At 30.6% G+C, this 24388-nt stretch overlaps 3 protein-coding genes and 2 pseudogenes across 8 annotated transcripts; 2 read left to right on the forward strand and 3 right to left on the reverse strand.

The window, feature by feature from the left end:
* Positions 1 to 4530: 4530 nt before the first annotated feature.
* Positions 4531 to 6944, forward strand: LOC104709179 (cysteine-type peptidase). The gene is made up of 6 exons (XM_010425832.3): positions 4531 to 4721; positions 4816 to 4973; positions 5459 to 5543; positions 5970 to 6214; positions 6387 to 6510; positions 6605 to 6944. Exons 2-5 carry the CDS (start codon positions 4818 to 4820, stop codon positions 6504 to 6506), a joined length of 606 nt encoding a protein of 201 aa, XP_010424134.1. The 5' UTR covers positions 4531 to 4721; positions 4816 to 4817; the 3' UTR covers positions 6507 to 6510; positions 6605 to 6944.
* Positions 6945 to 7242: 298 nt separating this feature from the next.
* Positions 7243 to 8672, reverse strand: LOC104706000 (uncharacterized; annotated as a pseudogene). The gene is made up of 4 exons (XR_754403.3): positions 8222 to 8672; positions 7905 to 8024; positions 7586 to 7811; positions 7243 to 7472 (listed from the first exon to the last, which is right to left on the reverse strand). The product of XR_754403.3 is annotated as an uncharacterized LOC104706000 (transcript).
* Positions 8673 to 8975: 303 nt separating this feature from the next.
* LOC104706001 (uncharacterized) lies at positions 8976 to 14569 on the forward strand. 4 transcript variants are annotated; one of them, XM_010422115.3, is made up of 4 exons: positions 8976 to 9245; positions 9495 to 9660; positions 9745 to 9832; positions 14299 to 14569. In XM_010422115.3, exons 1-4 carry the CDS (start codon positions 9196 to 9198, stop codon positions 14397 to 14399), a joined length of 405 nt encoding a protein of 134 aa, XP_010420417.1. In that variant the 5' UTR covers positions 8976 to 9195; the 3' UTR covers positions 14400 to 14569. The 4 variants fall into 4 exon arrangements, 2 of the variants coding, with proteins under 2 accessions (XP_010420417.1, XP_087318462.1); XR_015564112.1 differs by having other exon boundaries at positions 9017 to 9245; positions 9450 to 9660; positions 14071 to 14569; XM_087462336.1 differs by having other exon boundaries at positions 9023 to 9245; positions 14071 to 14569.
* Positions 14570 to 18646: 4077 nt separating this feature from the next.
* On the reverse strand, positions 18647 to 20403 carry LOC147939631 (uncharacterized protein At2g29880-like; annotated as a pseudogene).
* A 547-nt stretch (positions 20404 to 20950) lies between these two features.
* Positions 20951 to 24206, reverse strand: LOC104706003 (aspartic/glutamic acid-rich protein). 2 transcript variants are annotated; one of them, XM_010422117.3, is made up of 5 exons: positions 23657 to 24206; positions 22616 to 23075; positions 22328 to 22522; positions 22091 to 22243; positions 20951 to 21998 (listed from the first exon to the last, which is right to left on the reverse strand). In XM_010422117.3, the coding sequence occupies exons 1-5, from the start codon at positions 23768 to 23770 to the stop codon at positions 21145 to 21147; spliced, it is 1776 nt and encodes a 591-aa protein (XP_010420419.1). In that variant the 5' UTR covers positions 23771 to 24206; the 3' UTR covers positions 20951 to 21144. The 2 variants fall into 2 exon arrangements, with proteins under 2 accessions (XP_010420419.1, XP_010420418.1); XM_010422116.3 differs by having other exon boundaries at positions 22085 to 22243; positions 23657 to 23897.
* Between the last annotated feature and the right edge of the window lie 182 nt (positions 24207 to 24388).

The following is a 24388-nucleotide window of genomic DNA, read 5'->3' on the forward strand; positions in this document are numbered from 1 at the left end:
ACAGCGATATTGACTTGCATACGTACTGTTTTGATTATTAGTACTAATAATTAATTAAAAATAATATGTACCAAATCAATGACGATCAAGTAATTTGTTTTGTTTATTACTCTTAATAAGTAATGCAAACCAGGGTACCTATACAGTATAGGCTATACTACGTGATCAATCATATTATAAACCATCTATTATTTTAAAACACTATACAGTCTATATTATTAATTGGTTGTGTGACTTGTGACTCTCTGAGCATATATATGACTATATGTGAGCATATATATATGACCAGCAAGTAATTAATAGATCGTTATCTGCGCAAACCTGATACCTTAGTCATATGTTCTTTTATCTCCATGCAAGAGTTGTATACATACGTTTGTTCCCTCAGATACACAGTTGTCCAACGAGTAATATATATGACGTCACATAACGTTTAGATTGTTTTGATCAATAGTCTATTCTGCTTTCAAATGTTCTTAATGAGCTCTAATATATACCACTTTAACACTATGTTTCTCATTTTTTTTCTTTAAGGTATATTGATGAAATATTTAAATGTGAATTGTTAACCCTAACTCTAAATTAATTTTCATATGGATATGAAAAAGATATGAATATATAGAACATTGACTGACTCGTAATTTCTATGTTCCGATAACATTTTATAGTGATTTAAAATGTTTCAACCAAAAATTTTGTGGTACATCATTGTCTTCTCCGTTGTCAAGGACTTGTTGTTTCAAATTGGTACATCTTCTTTCATTTATTTCTCTAGTCTCAATACCTAAAACAAACTCAACCAACTATAATGACGTGAATATCCATACCCAACTCTTTATGCAAACAGAAGAAAGAAGAGAATGTCTACATAAATGGTATTCATGTTAAGATAGAGTAAGGTTTTAAGATATTTTGATAGAAGGGACTCAGGGAGTATAGGTGAGAAGTGAGATAGACTAGAAACTACATGTCCGTCTCTTTTAAATGAGCTCGCGTGGCAACATAAATGTTTAGGGATTGATTGAATTCATGGGAATAAAACCATTTCAAAAACTACAAATCTACAATCACTCAAGGTCTTACAGTTGGACTACAACATTAAACATAAATCTTTTTGGCCGGAATTAAGTATAAAATATATATAATTTTTTTTTTGGGGGGGGGGGGGGGGGGGGGGTCTGATAAATTAGTTTTTAGAACAAGGTTTGTAGAAGATGAAAGATGCACAAGGATCTTTTTCACAAAACTTTATAGAATTTTCTTATTTTTATTCTATCAATCATATTTCAAAAAGGACTAACTAAATAAATCAGATATATATGGTCACCATACTTTCTTCAAATTAGTAAATTCTTTTAGAGTTCTTTAAAAAAAAATAAAAGTTAGACATATTTTTAGACAATCAATTTTCATTGCAACGTTCAGTAAACAAAAAACGCATAGACAAAATACAATCTTCTATTTTTGTGTCACTTAAACCCTTAGTCTTGTTTTTTAAAACTGATATGCACTTTTTGTTTATAATGCCTCAGTCTGACTTTTTGAAAAATAAAGATCGGTTTTGGATTATATATCTACTGTATCATCCATCTATATACATTTGCTTGAAAAACATTTGATCTGTCTAATCGAAAACCTAAAAAAGATAAATCTTGTTCCTATGGACTATGGTTGGTATATGATCACACTAATTCATTAGTAATTTTAATATTTGTTGCAGATTCTTCGTTTTATTCTATCAAAAAAGTTTATATAAATAAATCAGATACTGTATATCGTTTTCATTGCAACGTTCAGTCAAACTGAAAAAAGCCACTCGCGCGCTGACCAAGCCAGAAGAAAGAAAAAACTTATGGACAAAAATATTAAAATCTTTAATTTATATATTTTTAAAAACCTTATTTTCTTTTAACTGATAAACACAATTTGTCGATAAGGCCTCAATCTGACATTTTTTCTTTTCTCTTGTGATATATAGGTTAATAAAGATCGGTTCTGCGCGCGGAGTGCATGACTTAGGTAGGGTATGATTATATATCTATCATTATGCCTCTATGTATATAGATATGTTTTTTGTTCATTTTGAAAAAGGAATTACATTGTTTGAAAACATTAATTTGATCTGTCAAATCGAAAACCTTATTTCAATTTGAATAAAACAAATAGATATTGGTCCTATGGTGTGATGATCACAAAAGCTATTTCATTAGTAATTTTAATTTTGTTGTAAATCAAATAAAGCTTAGGATTCTGATGAGATTGAGAACTTCCAATATCGGATCAACTGTGCGTATTGCTACTATGATTCTATAATGGATAAGAACAATACAGTTTGTGGAAATTAATCATCATATATATATATATATATATGTATATATATAGCCTATAACAAAAATGCAAAGCAAAGCCTGTTTATTATTGACAGTGTAATTCTCTTTTCTTCTTCTTGGCTATCTATCGATTAAAAAGAAGAAAAGAAAGCTAAATTAAGGGTCTATCTTTGGCATTAATCGTGAGCCGTATTGTCTCAAATCATATTTAAAAACTTGCAATTTTGCTTCTTCATCAAAATACTACAACTACATGCATCGGGATATGTAAAACACAGGTTCAGCATGGTCTCACAAGCAGACACAGAGTCCGTACATTTAATTAATTCATCGCACAACCTATATAGCTAGCTACTGATGCAACAGTGGTGACGTCACATACGTTCGTCGTTACCTCCTTACCCATCGTTAACCATTTTCGTAACTATGATCAGTGAATCTCTTTTTTCGTAAATAATACTAATATTCTTCACTATAAAACTGATTTTTTTTGACGGTTCAGAACGAAATAGTTATGAACGATTCGTTTAATTACATGTAAAACCCCAATATTTTATAAAATTATTTAATTTAATTAAATATATGCTAACACATATCCGTACTGACGATACATGTACACACATGCAAAATTTAATTAAGCTTAACGGACACGCATTGAACACAAATTGTTATTTGTTTATTAGTTTTCAGTAGTAAACTTGCGAAAACCTTAACACAACCTGAAAATAATTGAAGAAAAAAATGAGTCGAATGAGAAGGGAAAAAACAAGGTTTTGGGTTCATCCCTAATTATAAAATTTATAATACCGGCCGCTCTCTCTCTCTCTCTCTCTCTCTCTCTCTCTCTCTCTCTCTCTCTCTCTCTACGTTTTTTTTGTTTGTTTCTTTCTATCTCTCCATGCAGGCTCAGGCTCCGCTCCGTACGTCTATTGTTTAATCAATCTTATCCTATTCCTACGCATGCTTAATTTGCCCTCCAAGAAATCTGACGTCACGTACATAGCATTAATTTTGGTATACATATTATGTATATACAGGTAAATTCTTATGGGATCTCATTGTTTTAGTTTTTCTTTTTCTTTCTGTTGAATCACATCACAAAAAAATATTCCCTGTACAATATACATTATATTTAATCTTCTCTGTCTCATCTCTTTGCCTATAAATAGAGTGGGAAGCCAAGAACCTTAATTTCGTGGACCAACCTCTCCAAGATTTGGAAACTTTGTCATTGCAGGGTTTTGACTATCTTTAGCATTCACGTAAGCTTTTAGCTCTTCATACAGTGCAATTGTACTGATTCAATTAATAAAATTTCGGATTTGGGTAATGGTATGAATGCTAATGTTGAATTTACTATTTTGTTATTATTAATGGAAGATGCAATATTATTATTCTTGGGCTTATGGTTTTGTATGCATGTAAGCTGTTTAATTCTCTCTAACGGTCAAGACCTCTAGTATACATTAAATTGATTACTTTTTGCCGCTTCGGTTTTTGGTTTTGGGTTAAGAAAAAAAAAAACAGATCCAAAGTAAAAACTACTAACATTCATTTCAATTTGATTCATAATTCCACTCGATCGGTCCAGGTTTAAAATATTATTTGATTAGAAATACAATTTTGGTTGGTATCATGTTAGTATATTGAAACTTGGGGTTATTGAGATGATTCGGTTGAAAAAAATATCTATAGCATTTGGGTTATAATGAAAGACCCCGTCACTAGCTAATACTATACGGATTCAGGCTATAATTAATGAGTTTTTTTTGTTCGGTTTTATAGTTGCACAAAAATCAAGTATGGTCCGGTCCGGTATATATAGAATTTGTATGTTAAGGTTATTGAAAATTGGTTTGGTTTCAGATTTGATGTATTTGCAGTCCACTTCATCCTTTTAGTTTGATTCGACTTATCAAAGTAAAAATTTATGTACCATTTGAATTAATATTACAAAATTTATTTTAATTTCGACATGATCAATGTTGGTTTCATTTGTGTCGGTTAATGTTTTGCCCATCTCTATTTTTAGTTGGAACAAAATTAAGTTCAAAAAATTATTAAGAATATACAATGATTAGTTATATTATTTTTTTTGAAAAAAAGTTACGTGTTAAGAAACAATTTTTAGTGAATAATCTCTACATTTTCATTTTTGACATTTAAATTCCCAATTCTTCTATAAAAAAAACCCTTACCAAAAAATTAACCAAAAAGCTAAAGAGATAAATCCGACATTTGGTCATTTACACCACTGTCACCCTCTTCCCTCAAAAAGCTTTCTTCCTCAGCTCCCTCACTCTCTCTTTCTCTCTCTATTTCTTGGCGGTTTCTTCCTCCATTAACGTTTCTGTCAGAAAACTCCAATTTTTTTCTGCTCAAAACCACCAGGTTTGTTATTCTTCAGCCATTTCTTAATTTGACTTTTTTTTAAGGGTTTCTATGATTTTCTGGTTTTTTAAGGGTAGAGAGGTTTCTGTATTAGGCATGGAAGCTGAGCACGGTGGTGGAGGTATTGGAGCTGGAGGAGGTAATAGAGGCAAAAATATTCCAAATCCTATAAAGCAAGAGCAAAAACGTCGTTCTCAAAATCCAGATCCACCAAATCAAGCGATAGAAGAAGGCTTTGATGAACCTCAAAGGGTATATAACACTTGTATTCTTACTTTCTTAGTTAGTTTCTTAAGATCACTATCTCTTTCTTTCTTCTTTTCTTTTTTCCATGGCCGTACAGTTTTTAAAAGTTGTGGGTTTCGTATAGGTTTTTGTTTTTTTTTGAAGACGAAGAGAAAGAGTTTAAGGAGTTTTCTAGCTTTGTTGTGTTTTATAGTTTGCATTAGAGTCGTTTTAGCATCATTTATTACATATCCCATTTCAGATTCATTTCCCTAATTTTTTATACTTACACTAATCTCAGACGGTCCTAATTCCTAAACGTAGAAAGTTTTGATGAACCTCAAAGAGTCTGAGGGTTTGTGACTTTGTGTCCAAGTTCCCAACTTTTTTTTGTTGTTGTTTTTATTTCCTTTATTTTAATGGCAGTGTAGTGTTTGTTAGTCTCACGTTAAACAAATCCAACGCATTATACAAGAGCTCATAAGTACAATAAATCAACATTTTTTTTACAGGAATTTGGGGATGGGAGTCGTCTTGTCTTCGATTTCACCTCGACACACTTACATTTGCTTGGAATAATTGAAGAGCAATCAGAAGGTATATACTATCGTAGTAGACTATATAGTTTATGTATCAATTGAATTTCTATATAGCGTAATAATTAATGCAATTCCGTGTTTAAAATATATAGATACTCTTAGAATTTGTGGTCCGTTTATGTTTTCAGTTTTGTTACGATTGAAAGAGTTGCAATTTTTAAAACTGAGTAGTATTTGGCTGTTTCTTGGTATATAAATAAATCAATCAAAAAGCATATTTAATTTCTTTCGAGTATTATACGTATTTGCATAATTTCGATTAATATGAAAATAAAACATATATATATATATATAACAATGTATTAACGTTAAACAAAAACCCAATCTCGCTTTTCCGCTTTTAAACCAACTTTTTATTAAACTAAAACTCTAGCTATACAGTTGATATAATACTAGTTAATAATAATGTTATATTTGTATGCAGATGATTGTTGGGCGAGAGTTCTCCGTAAGATTTTGGAATTCGGGTACAATATGAATATTCAAAATGTTGCTGAACAAAAGCCTTTGTCGATGGAAGGTCTCGTTACTTTAGTCAGAAAAGTAAGCGAAAAAGCTCAGATTCAAAGGGGAGGTAGAAAAAAGAGTTTGACAATTGCTTCACTCAAAAGACCAATAAAGTTCATTCGTGAGATAGGACTTGAAAAGGATTTCGGAAGAAATAACAAGGTAAATGCTTATGATATCCACTTCTTTTTTCTTTGTATCTGATTCAATCCTAATTATTTATTTTTGTGTGTATCGCTTATTTCAAAAACGAACGTACGTATAGTTAATGCTTTAGAATCTGAGTAATTATTATATTGATATTTGTTATATGGTTTCAAACAAACATGTTTAGAGTGAAAGAAGATTTTATTACAAAGCACAATGCAACTCCGGAAGAAATCAGAAATTTGTTGGTAACAAAAGGTCTGGTTGGTATATCTCTGCATACAGAACCAGAGTTTTTGGCACTTAATAATGTAAGTAAAATAATTCAAATTTATATGCTTTATAATAGATTAATATATGATTTAAATATTGAAACTTATCATCGTTTGTGTAACAATGTTTTAGGGAATCTACGCTTTGAAGATACCGCAGGGAGCCACCTTGGATTATATAAGACATGTGCTAATCATTGTTTCTTATGGGTTCACACTAGATGGCAAACTTTTTTTCTTGGTCCAAAACACTTGGGGGAAGGATTGGGGAGTTGGCGGATATGGAAGGATCTTCATCCCTGAGACATGTCCAATAGTGTATCTTGATCGTTTAATTAAGTAATTTGGCTTTTTAAGAAATATTTTTTGTCGTTAAACCTAAACATATATAGTTATCTTAATTGTGAAGGACATATTTGGTTATGTTACTCTAGTCATGGATTTAACTTAAGTAGTCTTCAAAGATTAACTACATCCCCAATCTGAGCATTTATGATATATGCATTGACACCTTGTTAAGATTTGGAATTCCGAGTGAAGATTAACACTTGTAAGCTAGAGGTCAATGGCGAGAAGGCAAACACCAATTTTGCGTTGGCATCTAACTCGTGTGGTGGAAGTCACTTTTGACATTCGATGAGTTTTTTTTTTCTTTTGAGAAAGCTGTAAATCCTAATTATTATCGTCTCTCTTGTAGATATCACGGACGTAGGAGAACATCATGTTTATGAACGGTTTGTTTAAATCTTAGAGAGATCAGAGAGGCAATGGTTTATAGTAATAATTGAGAGAAAGCTGTGCATCATTAATGAATATAAACTTCATAATCTATTACACACACAAACCATAAATATAGCACAAGACAATTATGAACTAATGTCATAATAGATATAATAGGTCATAACACTTAGATTCCCACCCAACACAACCTTATAAAATAGCTTAAACTCTCTCACTTGAATGCATCTTAGCCTCTGCTAGCTTGTCGTCAACACATGACACTGCAATTTGGTCAGAAACATTAACAGTTATAACTTGGCAGAAACAATACAAATCCCACTGACGAAATAGACACAATGAAAACGAAGAAGATTAACATAAAGAATAATAATACCTTTTGAATATATAGAGAGATCTAGAGTTGTAGTTTAGGACTTGGTCTGCAGAGAATTGGGATAGGAGATACCTCCGGTGTCATTACAAAATGTAGCACCTTGGCTTGGTACTCAACAAGAGGCCCATCACGACACTCCCGTGCCATGAACGTGATGTACAGCTTCCATGTAGCTTGTCCACTTACATTAACTCTCACAACATTCACCAAATTCCAAAGTCTTGTTCTGTAAAAAGATAAAATAATCTATAAATCCAAACGATCCAAAACATGAAAAAAAATCATATCCATCTTAATTCAACTTATACTAATTAATTACCTTGGTCTCGTTGAACTTATTAACACAGACATTAGCAAGATCTGCAATTAAACCCCTATCACCGTTCTTCCTCTCGAGATTGAGCTCGTAGATTCCGACCGAAGGATCAGGAAGAAAACCCTATATATTACAAAACCAAAATATTAGTAAACAACAACAAATTAAGGCATACACAAATCTATTGTTGCAAGTAAAAAAATAAAAACGAATGAAATTGAAAAATTACTTCACAAAAAGCAGATGGATTTTGCAGTAAGAGAACAAGAGTTTGACTAAAACAGATCGATATACCAAATAGATTGATTATAAATATATACCTTACTCTAGAAAGCCTTAAGCCTGTAGTTGTAGTATATGTCTTAAAGTTGCTGGTTGGGAGACCAATTACGAATCCTTGGATTGACTTTGAATTCGCGACCATCAAAGCTATCGTAGCCCCACTCTGGTTCTTTTGAAACGTATTTATACTGAAGCCACTCGCTGTCCGTGCCGAAATCCATATCGATGTCGCTGCTACCGCTGCTATCTTCGTCTTCCACTTTTTGCTTTTTGATGCGCGAAGAACAAGAGTCAGCCTCCTCCTCAAACGCCCATGAATCCTTTGTCAAACCTCGTTTCGTCATCGATTCATCGCTCAGTACGGTAGCAGCCATTTTTGGGGGATACGAAGAAACAAACCCTAGAATAATAAGAAGAAAACACAACTCAGATTTGGGGATTTCCAGATTCCTCGAAACTCTCTGTAAAAAATAAATAGTAATTATCACAACAACCAAGTTATATATATATTATTAAAGTATTTACAGTTATACCCTCACCTTTCATTAGATTGTGTTTGGGCTACGGCCCATTAATCATCTCGATTTTAGTACTAGTGTGTCCCCAACAAAATCAGCACAGTTTTTGAGGAAAAATGGCTTTTTTATATCCTAAGTAATGACATATGTTACAAAATAGATACTCTCGTCCCAAGTCATATCCCCACTTAACAAAATATTAAATTTACAACCATACATGGACCTAACGGTGTTAAATTGCCGTGAAATAGCGGTGACATAGATGCCACGTGTTAGACCACGTTGTGTTTTGATCAATACGACGTAATTGGAGTGTGGGCAGAAATTAAACAAAACATCGAACATGTCGTCTCAATTTTTACTTTATTTTTCACAAAACTTGTCGTCTCATTGATCTTCTTTTAACTCATAACCCAACAATTGGGGCTTCAATTCTTCTCTAACCATTGATGAATCGAAATTAGTAGAAACGCTTTTCGAAGTTAAAGAGTTTTATGGAAGTGGAATTAGAGTTTCTCATCCCTTCACCCGCTGGAAAAATGAGGTAATTTTGAAACAAATTTTGGGGTTTTCACTTGATTTATGTACACATATCATATAGATTTAGTTAAGTATCTTATTTTATCTGTATATATTAGATGTGATGTGTGTTTATGTCTCAGTATATACAGTTGTTTCCTAATGAGACGCAACGTCTTGTTTATGAACACCAAGTACTCGATATTCACCAACGTCTTTTTTGGAATAGATGGGTGTTTTTTAAAGAACAATGTTAAGGGTCAACTTTTGGCAGCCGTAGGAAGAGATGCAATTATGCAAATAATCAATTCTTTCATGTTGCTTGGGCTGTGGTGCGAAAGGAAAATATAGAGAGTTGGTTATGGTTTATCCAGAAGCTTAAGACTGATTTGAAACTTCAAGATGGAACTGGATTCACACTTATCTCTCATAGACAAAAAGTAAGTTCAATGTTCATGTACTCTTTGTCATCTATGTAATCTGTTTATGATAGTTAGAATAAAGCTAATTTTTTTACATGACAGGGCTTACTTAATGTTGTTGACCAAGAATTGCCTAAGATGGAACACCGTGCGCGCCACACCTATGGAAACCTAAGGAGAGTTTATCCAGGTAAAGAATTGTCTAAGCTTTTATTGTGCCCGGCAAAAAAGAAAGGACAGGTCATCTTACATTCCATAAAATTGTACGATTCACAATGAAATTACACGTCTCATCTGCTATAGTATAATTTTTTTTTATCTTTTTAATTAAATTTTATTTTTTAGCTATATAATACATATATGATCATTGCATGAGAACTCATTAACATAACACACAATAGTGAGCAAAGAAATGGCTTCATCACTTAATATCATCGAGGTAGCACGAGTCACCCCTTCGAACTTTGACTCGTCTGAGTCCCTCACTCTCCCACTCACTTTCTTTGACATTACAAACTCCACACGGTTAAACGAGTCATCTTCTATTAATAACTTAAAATTAAAAAGAAGTAAAATAATATTAAATTTTCGAATTTTATGAAATATATATATATAATCTTTTTATAATTATTTAAAAAATTGTATTTTTAAAAAAAATTCTGTAATTTTCGATAATTATCTTTTTACATTATTAATATTTTTTAAAACAAAATATTTTATTTTTGATTGTAATCAAATTCCTCTTATTAAATATTATATTTTACATATGTCAAAAAATCTGAAATTGATAACTTGACACATGTCAAAATCTTGTTAATGAGTAACTTTCAAAACCCAACTTTATATAATAAGATATGTTTAATATTTATGAAATTTTAGCCTTACTTATTATTTTCTTTTTATGAGATAATTTTTAATTTAGTTATTTAGCATATATTTTTAAATGATTTTATAATATATAATTCTAAATTTAAATCTAATTTAACTTATTTTGAAATACTTCCCCGCGACATCGCGGATGTCTGAGTCATAGTTATAAAATAAGAAATATCTTATTATATAAAGTTTGATGTCAAAATTACTCATTAATAAGATCGTGACATGTGTCAAATATAAATTAGATGTTAACACGTGTCAATTTTTTTTTAAACGTAGTAAAAGAGCTAATTATATTTACATAATTTTACATGTTTATATTTTTAAAATTGTATTTTTCTAAATCAAAAAGGAAAACGATGTCAAAGTTACTCATTAATAAGATCGTGACACATGTCAAATATATTGATTAGATATTGACACATGTCATTTTTTTTTATAAACGTAGTAGGACAGCTAATTATATTTACAGAATTTTCCATATTTATATTTTTTAAATTTATTTTTCTAAATCAAAAAGAAAACTAATAAAATCAATATATTTTTCATTGTATGCTAATTATATTATACATGTGTTCTCAATAAAATTTGACATGTGTACGCAAAAACTTAATTTATTAAGCATGTATATTAATCAATACATAATGAATAACAAAGTTAAAAAGAATAACATAAGTTATTTAACATAATTTTAGTCGGATATAAATTGTATTTATAGTTGTAATATAAGTTTTTTTTATTGTAAGTAAGTACACAAAACCTTGAAAGAATAATGAACTTTAAAAAAAAATTCAATACATGATGTGTATTGCTATAGTTTTACATATTTTATTTTAAAGATTTTAATGCATGTAGTAATATGAGAAACCTGAAAAAAATAGAAAAAATGAATTTGTAGGAATGAATTTTTGGTTAATTGATGAAAATTGACAAAACTATTACTTATGAAATTATGACATATAGAAGAATAATATTTTGGATATTTTTGGATTTCCAAAATTTTTTTGGATTTTAACTGATTTTTTACTGATTATTTTTATTGTTAAATTAAAAAACTAACCATATACATATTATCTCATATGATGCTCATATTATTTTTTTTTATTAAAATTTTAACTCTAATCCATGAAAAAGTGAACTATGGTTTTACGATGAAATAAATAGTTAAATGTGATTACTATACTGAATGTCTAACGATGAAACTTATTTTAGATTAAAAATTTTCAAATATTAATCTGTATAATTTTTTTTTTAAATAATTTAAAAATATTAGTAATTTTTTATGTTTGATTATATAATTTCAACACATGTATTTTTGTAATGCATATGTTTAAACATAAGATAATTCGAAATAAATTATAATTTGTAGAAATAAATTTTCACTTATTTGATGAGAATGTCTCTATATCTTTATATATGTTTTTATTTTTTAAATTTCACTCATTTCAAATTTATTATGACATGAGGTAATTTAGTACTTATGAGATAACAACATAACAAATATATCTTAAATAATGTTGATTCAGTTTTTTTTTGCGAATTATACTTTGTTAATTTTTATTTATATTTTCAATTGTTACTAAGATATAGATTTGATATAATGTATTAATTGTGTTTAATATAAAATATTTAGTTCTATGCATTAAAATGAAACTAGATTAAGACCCGTGCTCTGAAATTTATTTTATTTATTGTAATTTTTTTATAAAATATAATTTATGTGATTGTTTTTAAAACTTTTTTTTGGATAAAACATTATGCAATAAAATCATATGCTAAATACTATGGCTTGAAAAAAGACATATATTTTGTAAGTTTTATATTGTTAATGATTTTAGATAAGTATCCGTGCTACAACTCTTGTCAAATTTTATTTGATATAAAAATTTGTATATTTTATATATTAAAATAAAATTTTAATATATTGTATTAGGTTATATATGTGAAATTATTTCAACAATGTATATTTTATATAATGACTTGAATGTCATTATAAGACATAATTTTGTAAATTTGGTTTTTAAAAAGCGAGTTATTATATTATGAGTAATTTAATATACTTGGTTTCTTGAAATTCTTTCATATTATATTGACATATTATTGACATTACTATAACAAAACAATTTAGAGTGTTTATAGTTTCTAACTTTTATATCAAGTTTCAATATATTAAAAAAAATCAAAATAAATTATTTAAAGTTGATTATATTATATAAAATTATAAAATTCAACAAAAAAATTATATAAAAATTATAATATAAATAAAAGGATTTTTATCATTATCTTGATTAAGATATTAGGAATCACGATTAATTGTTATTATTTGCTTAGATTTTATTCCTTTTTTATGCTTACCAGTATTTTTTTGTGGACAACTAATTCGGAATATTCTGTTTATTATTTTTGGAAACAACGTGATGTATCAATTAAATCTTTGGAGGATATATTTTGGTGTCAGTAAAAGGAGAATTAAAAATATTCTAAAATTAATTGTCTAAAATCTATTGAAATTTTAATCTTCCGAAAATAAACAGTTAGATGGGTTACACCTAACATACATCTTGTAACAAATTAATATCAATTTTTTATAACCCATTTGTAACCTATTATTAAAATTATATAGTCTACAAATTTGAAGTCGTGTACTTCCGTTTTATTAAATAGGGGATGTGTAATTTAAAATAGAGAGATTCTCAAAAATAGCACCAAAATAAGTTTATTTTCTAAATTTAGCACAATATATCTAAAATCCTAAAAATAGCACTATATTTCAAAATTAAGCTTTTAAAATTAAATCCTAAATTCATAATACTCTCTACCTCTCAAAACTATACCCTAAATGTAGTGAAATATGGCTCTATTGTTGTTTGCCTATTCTTGAATTTTCATTCTTGTTAAAACTCTTCTATAATTTTTTTCATTACATCTAAAACTTTTTGTGTTGTTTTCTCAAATTGTATTCAAAAATTGTAGAGCGTCTTACACGCGATAGTTGTTTTTTACGTGTAATTGGTTATAAAGATACCGTAATATCTTCTTTGACTTCATCATGAAGAATAGTAACAACAATTTCTTCTAAACTATGAACTTTTAAACATTTATCATTTTCACTTTTATAATCTAGTAAACTATTGACATCAATCATATTACGATAGCAAAATTATAAATTAAAAAATATAAAAGTGTGAATTATAAAATATTCAAAACTATGAAAATGAAAATCTCTTCATAAATTACTATTTTATCAATTTATCGATAAATTAATAATTATTAATTTATCGATAAATTAAAACCTCTATAAATTAATAAAATATCTTGGTCCTGACCTTATTAATCTATAGAGGTTTTACTGTATATACATTATTTTTATCACTTACACATAAATCTCCACAATTCTTCTTTTCTTCCTTGAAAACAAGCAAACAACTTCCAACTTCTTCTTACTATTTTCCATCTACAAATTTCACATGGCTACTTTCAGAGGTGTTTCCCACTTTAACACAAAGTTTCAAATAAATAATGTAACTGAAGAAGTACCTGCATCTGAAGCAGATTCTGTCCTATTCGCAAAGCTTTATGTCCAACCTATCTCATCATGGTTTGAGAGGAATAGCCAACACAAATCACCTATATATGTTTATGATGAAATTCCTCATAACTTCGTGTATGATGTCAATGCAAAACAGTAGAAGAGAAACCCCTATTATGTAAGTATTTTTACTCTATTCCCTGCACATACATCTCCTTTTAAGAAATATAGTCTATCTTCCATTTCTACAGGTTCCAATTGGTCAGATTCATATTGTGAAGAAGTTGTTTCAATATTTAGTCAAAGGAGAAAGACTCACAAGTGGAAGAAAGAGGATCAAAATAGGTCATGAAAACTACGAAGCTAAAATAGAGCACAAATAATTGATTCATGTCTATCAGTTGAAAATGAATAAGCACAATTATGTGATTATGCAAAATCAATTAATATGTGTATTTCATTTGAATAATATCTCTGTATTCTCCATCCATGAAACAATATATTAGTTCATGTTAACCGAATCATAGATTATCTATATTAACTATCTTCTATATATTAATTCAACAACAAAGAAACGATCAAAATCCAAACGAACTTATGAACATACATTACCTAATTAACTCAGTATCCCCTATATATTTAAGAGCAAATTAATCATATGTGTAGATTCAACTTTTAATTTTCTAAAAATTGTCAACTTCACAGATCTTTGATTTTTTGCATAGAAAAAGCGTATAATATATTTAGCAAAAAACCACAATCGTATTAGTTTAAAACAAACTATACCAAAAATTTTGATTTAAAAGACAAAACTGAAAACGATTGTTTGTTACGTAATAAACTCTTTAGTGTCATTTACTTTAGGAGCAACTTTACAATCATATCACTACATTTATTTAAATTAATACAAATTAGATATTAAAAGGCTTGATTACAGTTGATCGAAGATATTACTAATATATTGTTAAGATTTTATTCTACAAAAGTGATTAAGTTTCCAAATAAATCAACGAAACTTAATCACTTTTCTACTCTACACCGGAAAAAGAATCATATACAACACACAAACTCTTTGATTTGCATAGGAAAAGCGATTAACATAATCAAAAAACCCATTATCCTAGATTTGCATTAACTAATTTCGCCAAAAAAGGTTGTTTGTTACGTAATTAACTCTTTAATGTCCTTTATTTTAGGAGCAAATTTGCTATCATATCAGTACATTCATTTAAATTTATCCAATTTAGATGTTAATACCGTAATCCTTGATTACAGTAGCAAATAAGATATTACTAATTAGGTAACAACCCATTATCATGAAAGAAGATATTATTATGATCTTATTCTACAAAAGCGATTTTATTCTACAAAACCCATTTTCCTGGATTTGCATAAACAAATTTGGCAAAAAAATCCGATATCAAATACCAAATCATATACTTTCTACTATTTTGAATTTGCGTAATTGGAGCGGAGTAGACTTGCCAAATTTTTTTAAAAAAAACCCTAATACATGTGCTACTATCGCTGTAAATACAAATACAAATTCACTTATACACATGACATAAATATTCAAATTTATGAATAAGAATATCAAATATCTTATTTTAATAGTTTATCAAACTATCAAAATGTAAATAATGCATATTTAGAAATTGAGAACTTTAAAATTTTTTAGTTGTTTTATGAAATGTTATAGAATATTTTATATCATTATAGTTTGAGGATACAACATAACAATTTTTTTATAGATATGAAGTTTAACGGAAACATACTTTACTATATTAGCATATATATATATATATATATATATATATATTTACGTGGTTATTAATTTATGATATTATTGAGACCATATTTTACATGGAGATTTCAAAAAAAATATTATCTTATTATCTTATCGAATTTTGTTATTTTTTACACTGTCCCGACTTGGGACTAGCAAAACTTATTAATTTATAGTGTTTATTAATTTATAGAGTATTAATTTATAGAAGTTTTACTTTACAAAGTTTACAAGCAATATATCTTTTATTCTCTAATGGCTTCTTTCAACAATGTTTCTGACTTGAAACCTTTAAAAAATCGGTGAAACTATTGAAATGATCTTTGATAGATGCTAAAATAAGTTTATAGTTCTCTATATTCAAAAATATGTGGAAGATCAAGGTGAAGATCATCAGGTTGTGGAAACAATACTCAGCTACCACCGGTGAAACTATTGAAATGATCTTGATAGATGCCAAAGTAAGTTTGAAGTTCTCTATATTCAAAAATATGTGGAAGATCAAGATGAAGATCATCAGGTTATGGAAACAATACTCAGCTACCACTGGTGAAACTATTGAAATGATCTTGATAGATGCTAAAGTAAGTTTATAGTTCTCCATAAAATTTTCGAGTATTTAAAAAAAAAATTCTATCAAATAATTTTTAATATATGCCATCATTATTAATCATACGGTTTTTAAATATCACCATAATATATACTAATTAGTTTCTATATATATGCATACTTTTACATATATATTGGCTACTATTATATATTACTTATTTATCCTGTAATTCTCTATTTATATAGGGCCGTAAAATTCAAGCTACTATCAAAAATGCTCTCATTGGTACGTTTAGGGACCAACTTGATGAAGGAGTTCAGCAGGCATGTATCGGACAACAGATCATCCTTATCGGATTGCCTTCATTCCTAACACATTCCTTTACCTCATGATTTAAACGGTTTTTCTCCAGTGAAGTTTGGTAAAATCATTGATGGTACTTTGGATGACAACTACTTGGTTGGTAAGTCTTTTTATATTTTATATAATTACAAAAATACTAAATAATTAAGATGTACATCTGACCTGTTATATTCGTATTCGTTTTTGTTGTAGACGTCGTTGGGCAACTGGTCAATGTTACTCAAGTTGAAGATGTACCTGTTAATGGGAAAGACACTAAGAAAATTACTATCAAATTGAGGAATGAAATGTATATATCATGCCTGCTAAATTATTGTTTTCATTGTTTTCATAATCATTTATCAAGTAAATTAACGATTAAACCATTATTCAATAGCTATTAAATATTGAATATTCATTAAAAAAACAAAGATATAACTATATGAGTATATACCAAATAAATTTAATAATAAAGATAAAAAATAAAATATAATTTATATAAACATGAATCCGCGCTCTCTCCTAGTTTATTCATTTATTCTTGTCATCTCGTTTTCACAATATTTAATAACAATAAATAAAGGACGATTGAAAGCTTTTAACGTGCCGACAAAAAATAAAAAAAGAAGGACGTGTAGAGTTTTACATTTTCATGATCCAAGAAATGACACGTCTCATGTGCTATATTTTTTTTTTCCTATTTTTAATTAAATTTGATTATTTTAGCTGTATAATAAGAATTAGGTTATATTTGTAACTAAAAATTAAAAATAAAATTATGTTTTTTTTATAGTATTTCTTATGTTATATAACAGTTATACATTATTAATTATTTTTAGATGGAAATGTAGTTTTTCTAATTTGGAAATATATATTGGGTTTTGGTTGAAATATTTAACATTTATAATTTAAGTTTTACTATTTTAGTTTTGCAAATAAATTTATTAGAGTCGACACTTGACTGGTGTCGGTCGACACCTCCCTTCCAGCGAGACATGTTTGATTTCCTGGTTTGTATGTTTTGTTTGTTGTTTGTTTGGAACATTGGAATCATTGTTGCTTGTGTGTATAGTCCAGTAGATGGGAGGATTGCCTCACTGAGTGTTTATCAAATACTCATGCATCTCAATATGTGTTTGTGGTGCAGGTAAAGGCAAAGTGTGATCGTAGAATCAAGGCAATGAAGAGAAGGATGTTCTAGGGACTCGATTGTCTGTTGTCTGGCGTTGCTAGGTTGCTAGAGTTGAGTCTTTAGAAACATTGATAGGTTGTCGGTTTCATGTTTCCGATGTTTGATTATTGGATTGTTGTTATGGTTTAAGATTAGTTATTTATTTATTGGATATTGGTATTTGTTATTCCGTTGTTGGTTGTGATTGTGATTAGGTGACTAGTGGGTATGAGACCACTAGTTGTAGATTAATATTTATTATTATTATTATTTATTATTATTATTTATTATTTATTATTTATTTTAAAAAAACGGATCGGATTGTTTCAATCATTTACACATATATAAGAGATTATATTGCCTCCAGATTTTTACCCTCTAAAATTTGCCTCCAACCTTTTTTTACCCGCCAAACAAATATAGGGGAGTACCATTTTTTATTTATTAATCTGATGAGGGATTATACTCTTTTCAAACAAGTCAACACAACTTAGTGGCTCTTCTTTTTTGTAATCTAACATAATATATATTTCAAGTGATCATGGAATTAGTTGATTATACGTACAAGAGAAGAATAATTGGCTCTCAAACTAAAAATATCATTAAAATAAAACTCATAAAATATTTTAAAGTATTACATAAATGTTACCTAAAACCATAAAATATTTTTAAATTAATGTCAAAAAACCAAAAAAAAAACTTAAACTGAAATAGAAAAACCATCCTCACTCCATATTGATGTATAAAACTTCATTCGCTTGGTTTACGAAAGTTTCGTATAATCCATCCCTTACGTTCTTCTATGGACTTATGCACGAATCCATATTTCATACCTAAGTTGTGAACCAATATCATGGGCTCATACCGCATATCATCGGTCAAATCAGGAATTTCTTTGATAGCATCCCACACATTATTAGCTTTGTCATCAGCTTCTTTTTCTTCAGTTTCTTTTTCCCATCTTCTCTGTATCATACAAAAAATTTGATGACCAAATTCTGCCACCGTATTCACTTCATCTAAAGCCTTGTTCGAACTACATGCATCAGTTCTAGCTTTCTTACGTGAAGGAAGCTTTCTTCTAACGAAGAAAAAATGTCATGCACAGATCTGTCTTCATATGGTATATCGTCTACATCATTCATTATTTGGACATGACTTAAATCATTTATCCCATCACTGTCTCCAACTTGATAAGAACATGTATCAATAACATTGAACCCACAGCATTCTGTCCAATTGCAGTATTCAATGCAAATATAGTTCTTAAGCCCCAAAATCTTCAAATGGTTCATCACGCAAATGTGTTTTAGTTTGATGAGCCTACATATATTAAAAAAGATTGTGTAAATGTTAGTTTTTATATTTAAGCGTCCCTGCTATACTCAAGTTTAAGTTTAAATTTTTTACCTTCAAAAATGTATCACATACTTCATCTGTAGCAGTAAATTTCTTCGTTTCAAGATCCCATCCAAACCCTGAACTAAAACGAAGAAATTATGTGAAGCTATTGTACTTACCCCTCAAGATCTTCATCCTATTTTTGTACTCATTGTAGGGTTTTTTAGTTCCAAAATGTTTATTTAGAGGTGGTAATATTCTTGTTTCCAGCGTCAATTTGTTGAACTTGCCATTAGCATCACGAAAACCTTGGTTGACTCCATCCATTAGGAGCCGCAATAACAACTTGTGTTCAGGCTCAGACAATTGTTTATATTGACATCTTCTATATCTCCCATTGTAGCTTGGAAACTAAAGCCAAACAAAAGAAACAACAAAATTTGTAAGCAACCATTAACTACGTACAAACGTTAAAAAGCAGAACAATTCGACAATAAACTAACAATATCTATCTAACGCATGAAAGTGACACAAACATTGAAACAGAACATGGAGATTAACAAAAGTAAAACAAGAGAAATATTCACGTTGACAGAAATCAAGAGAAATAGATTGAACATTGTTGTATGCTCTGTTATATACTCTGTTGCACCTTCTCAAGTTCACTCAGCTGCTAAACATATTTCTGTTGTGTTGCATTACTTCGCTATTCCCTTCTTTCTGCTCTGATGCACTTTCAGGTTTACCCAGCTGCTTATAAATGACTTGTTCTTATGAGCTTAAAACTTGATTTGTTAAGCTCTCACTTCTTGGATTTTCTCAATAAGACACCAAAGTTCACCACGTCACTTCGTTCCATGTGACTTCACATTGAGCTGTCTTGGCTGTCTTTGTCTGTACATGTGGTTGCACCCGACTTGATCACTGCATCTGTGTATGAACTTGTGTTTGTATAAGACTTGCTCACTACTTTTTGATCATCTCTCTTTGAGTCTAACAACCGGCCAGTAACAACAAGAGTTTTGATCATATCTTCAGTATGGTCTGATTGAAGAGTATTTAGAAGTAACACAAGATTTAGCTTCTTGAGAAGACGACCTTCCCATTCCGTAGAAACCTGGATTAATCCGACAAGAGGAAAGTGGAGGCACAATGGTTCGTTCCATTCTCTAGATTTCTTCGTCGTACTTGATATACTTCAACGTGCTTTTAACTGATTTTTTTTTCGAATTCAGACGAGTGAAAATTGATAGGGGCAGAGAAATATCAAAGTACAAAAGCAATAATGTCAAAACAAAACTTCATCAAACTTGAGCAGAGAAAAGAAACCAAATTTGTCGAACCCAAACTGTTGAATCTGTTCGAGAAAATGATAAGCCGTAAAAGAAAGAGAGTTGAAGTTGCATTGAATCCCAAGAGATTTAATGAAATCGGAACATTACACATGAATTTGCAAGAATGACTTCAAAAAAAAAAAAAAAAAAAGATATCATACCTTAAAAGTAAGTTTAAACAGAGATTTCAGGACTTGGTTTGCAGAGATTGGGAAAAGCAGATTTCTTGTTTCCTGCATAGTTCATATGACTTTGGCTTGGTAGCATAAACGTTATATCTTGCTCCTCCTAATTCAATAGTATTCCCCCAAAGAAAGTATCAAAAATCCAAACTGAATGAATCCAAAACTATTAAAAAAAAAACTCAACATCAACCAAATCACTAAACTTCTCATCGTTTGGTTGCTTCTGTGCAATCACAACAACATTTAAATGTAATGAAAGTACACACACATCTTTTTCGAAATTGAGTTTTTTTTTTCAAAGCAAAAGTGTTAACAAAAGGAAACACTTTCTTTTATCTGCTGATTAGAAAACAAAAAAACAAGCACATTTGTTTGAGTCACTCTCTCTCTACTCTGCAGTTTGATTATTACCAGGCAATATCTGCAACGCAGTTCTGTTACTGTTCTTTATAGAAAGGTCCTTCATCATCTTCTTCAGTTGCCTCATGCTCGCATCTTTCAAGTTCTCTTCATCAATCCCGACCTTCTTCTTCTTCTTAGCCTCTTCACCTTTCTTCTCTCCATTCTCATAATTGTCAACATTCATCATCAACTCCATGCTGTTCTCTTTGTTCTCGACATTGACAGGCTTCAGAGCTGAGTTCTTTGATGGAGTTGTTGATTTGCTTGGTCTTGGAAATTGAACTGATATTGATCCTGCTGCAAATGGAGACAACGGAGTTGTTTTGACTTCAGCCTTTTCAAGAAGAGGAGGAGAATTTGGAGCACTAGCAGCAGAGCCTTCTGATTCCGAAAGAGTCATCTCTTCATCAGCAATATCAGATCCCAGTACGGCTTGGTTCGAATCAGCTTCAGAGATAGTACTGTCTGAGTCAACACCAGAATCATCTTCCGCTTCAGTTTCTGAATCACCAGCATCGCTATTGGTTTGGTTCACCATTGTGTCTTCTTCATCGAAATTGTTGATTTTCTCAGGTTCAGTGTCATTCTTCTGAATTGCCTGTTCGTTTTTCGAATCACCAGCATCACTATCGGTTTTGTCCACCTTTGTCTCTACACCGGCACTGTTAATTTTCTCAGGCTCAAACTCATTCTCCTGAATTGCCAGTTCTATTTGGTCCTCCTTTGCCTCTACATCGAAATTGTTGATTTTCTCAGGCTCAAACTCATTCTCCTGAAGTGCCTGTTCTGTTTCTTGTGGGTATACTGATGAACTGTCGGAAGCTAGAACGTTCTTGGACTCTGCGACAAAAAAGAAAAGACATTTTGATTTAGTAGTGTAAACAAGAGACTGGTTAAGGCGAGTTATTTTTATACTTGTTGCATACCAATACCATTATCATCATTGTGTGTCTCAGTGTTTGCATGATCCAAGACAGGAATATCACCAAGATCTCCAATCTCCTGATCACTGTCATTCTTCTTCTCACACATAACCTGCAAAGTTTCTTCTTGTTTGTCTACTTTGACTAAGCTGTTCTCAGATTCTGCAAAAAGAAAGCTGCAACATTTAGAAATGCAAACAAGATAACTAAATAGAAACATTGATGGTATATAAATGCTTGTGTTACCTTTATCATCAGCCCTAACTTCACTCATCTCTTCCTTGTTGGTCTCAGTGTTTGCATCCATAGCAGCAATCTCACCAATATCAACATATACCTCAGGATCTCCAACTACTTGGTCGCTGTCACTCTTCAAATTCTCCCATACTTGTTCCATAGAAACACTTAAATCCCTACCTGGGATAACTTCTGCCTCTGAACCTGCATATTACCACAACATTCATTTCAGATCAACCAATTTATTTGACTAAAGCACAAAACATTGAAAGAGAGAAAATGCATTGTATGTCTAACCAGCTGGATTCTTCTCCTGCGTAGATACTTTTTGTTCTGTATCTTCATTCCTCGCTGGCTTATCCAAAGTTTCTCTTGTCTTCAAACTCAGATCAGCCATACATTTCTCCAACAGCCTGGTTGATCTCCTAGTGCTGTACACCGACTGGACCGATTCATCCTTCTTAGCACAAGAAGTTGCTGCTGAAGCTTTCCTTGTGGTTCGTGCTGCAGGCGTTTTGGGCACATTGGCTTCAAACTTGACAGTGTTAGTCTTGGGTTCTTGAGGAACGTTTTCCTGGTCCATTTCTCCAGCAAGAGACTTGCTCGTAGAACGGGACACCAACAACGAAGACGACTGAGGCTCAGCTTTCATTGTCGTCTTTCTTCGAGTTGTTCTAGTAGCAGTATTAGGTGGCTTCTTAGCTACACTGGTTGGAGACAGCTCGGATTGATTCATGTACTCATCAAGACCTTCAACCTATTGATCCAACATACAGTAAAATCAACAAAACATTAATAGTAGGAATTAATCTCCTGGCTCCTGCACATGTAATTCATCAGAATCTAAGAGCACATATTGAGAGTCTTGAAACCACAAGCAATGACCAACATGACTAGAGATCAAACACATAGACAACTCAAGAGGCAAAACCACGACTCCCAAATTGATCTCACAGCAAAATAACGCAATTCATAAAATCAATCAAATTCACCATTCTTAGATTAAGAAGACTAAGCGCATCAACAAAGGTAGAGCTAAATCGATGAATAAGGCAGCGATAACAATCAAAAACATTTCTGGCTCTTGCTTGATTTAACAGATCTCCGTCACTATTGAGCTAAAATTGACAAATCGATCATGCACAAATCTGAATCAAGCAGTGATTGATCAGAACAATTAAATCTGAGATCCAAAAAATGATTACTCGCGCTTGTTCGATTACACAGATGTTCGTCACAATCGGAATCATAGAAGTGAATCCCTAAACAAACTACATATCCAAGATCTAAAACGGAAACGGAGCGAATTGAGGAAGAAGAAGAAGAAGAAAGACTTACGATCTCAAGAGCACTGAGAGCATCGGCCATGGCGATATTGGTCATATTGGCTGGGATTTTGTTCCTCTTGCAGAGATATTGAAGATCTCTTCGGAAAAGGCTGTGGAAATCCATCTCCGGCGACGAAATCGAGAGAAGTTTCTTTTGTGTGTTGAGAGAGAGAGAGAGAGAGAGAGAGAGAGAGAGAGAGAGAGAGAAATCGAATTTTGTTGACAGAGAAAACAAGATGTTTTTTGCTCTGAGTGTGAAGATGTGAGGGTAAGGGGGTATTTATACCTTCATTCCCACCCCCAAGAAGACGAGAAGCCACCATATTGAATGAATCCCTTAGTGTGACCGTTGGAGCGGATTTTTTTTGAATTTTGAAATTTTTTAATATTTTAAATTTGGATTTATTACACTCTTTCTCCGTCTTTGTTACTTGGTATTTGTATAATTGTATTGTATCTGCCCAAATAAGGAGGATATATTCTGAATTGGGAAGAAAATTACTGTATTTTTAAGAGCATTTTAGGAATTTTTATCTATTTATTTATTTCAATCATACAGTAAGAAAAAGATTTTGATAGGATTCCAAAAAATAACTTATTACGCTCGAATTTCTTCTTTTTTCTTTAATCACAGAAATATAAATATAGTCGTGGGCCATATTTGAGTAACAAAATGAAAGTAGCCATGGGTATTAGAAACTGTAAAGCCCATATTAGAGTGTGAATGGTATTGTGAGTGAAT

This window comes from Camelina sativa, chromosome 8, assembly GCF_030686135.1.
Source record: "Camelina sativa cultivar CO46 ecotype springtype chromosome 8, ASM3068613v1".
NCBI classification, from domain to species: domain Eukaryota; kingdom Viridiplantae; phylum Streptophyta; class Magnoliopsida; order Brassicales; family Brassicaceae; genus Camelina; species Camelina sativa.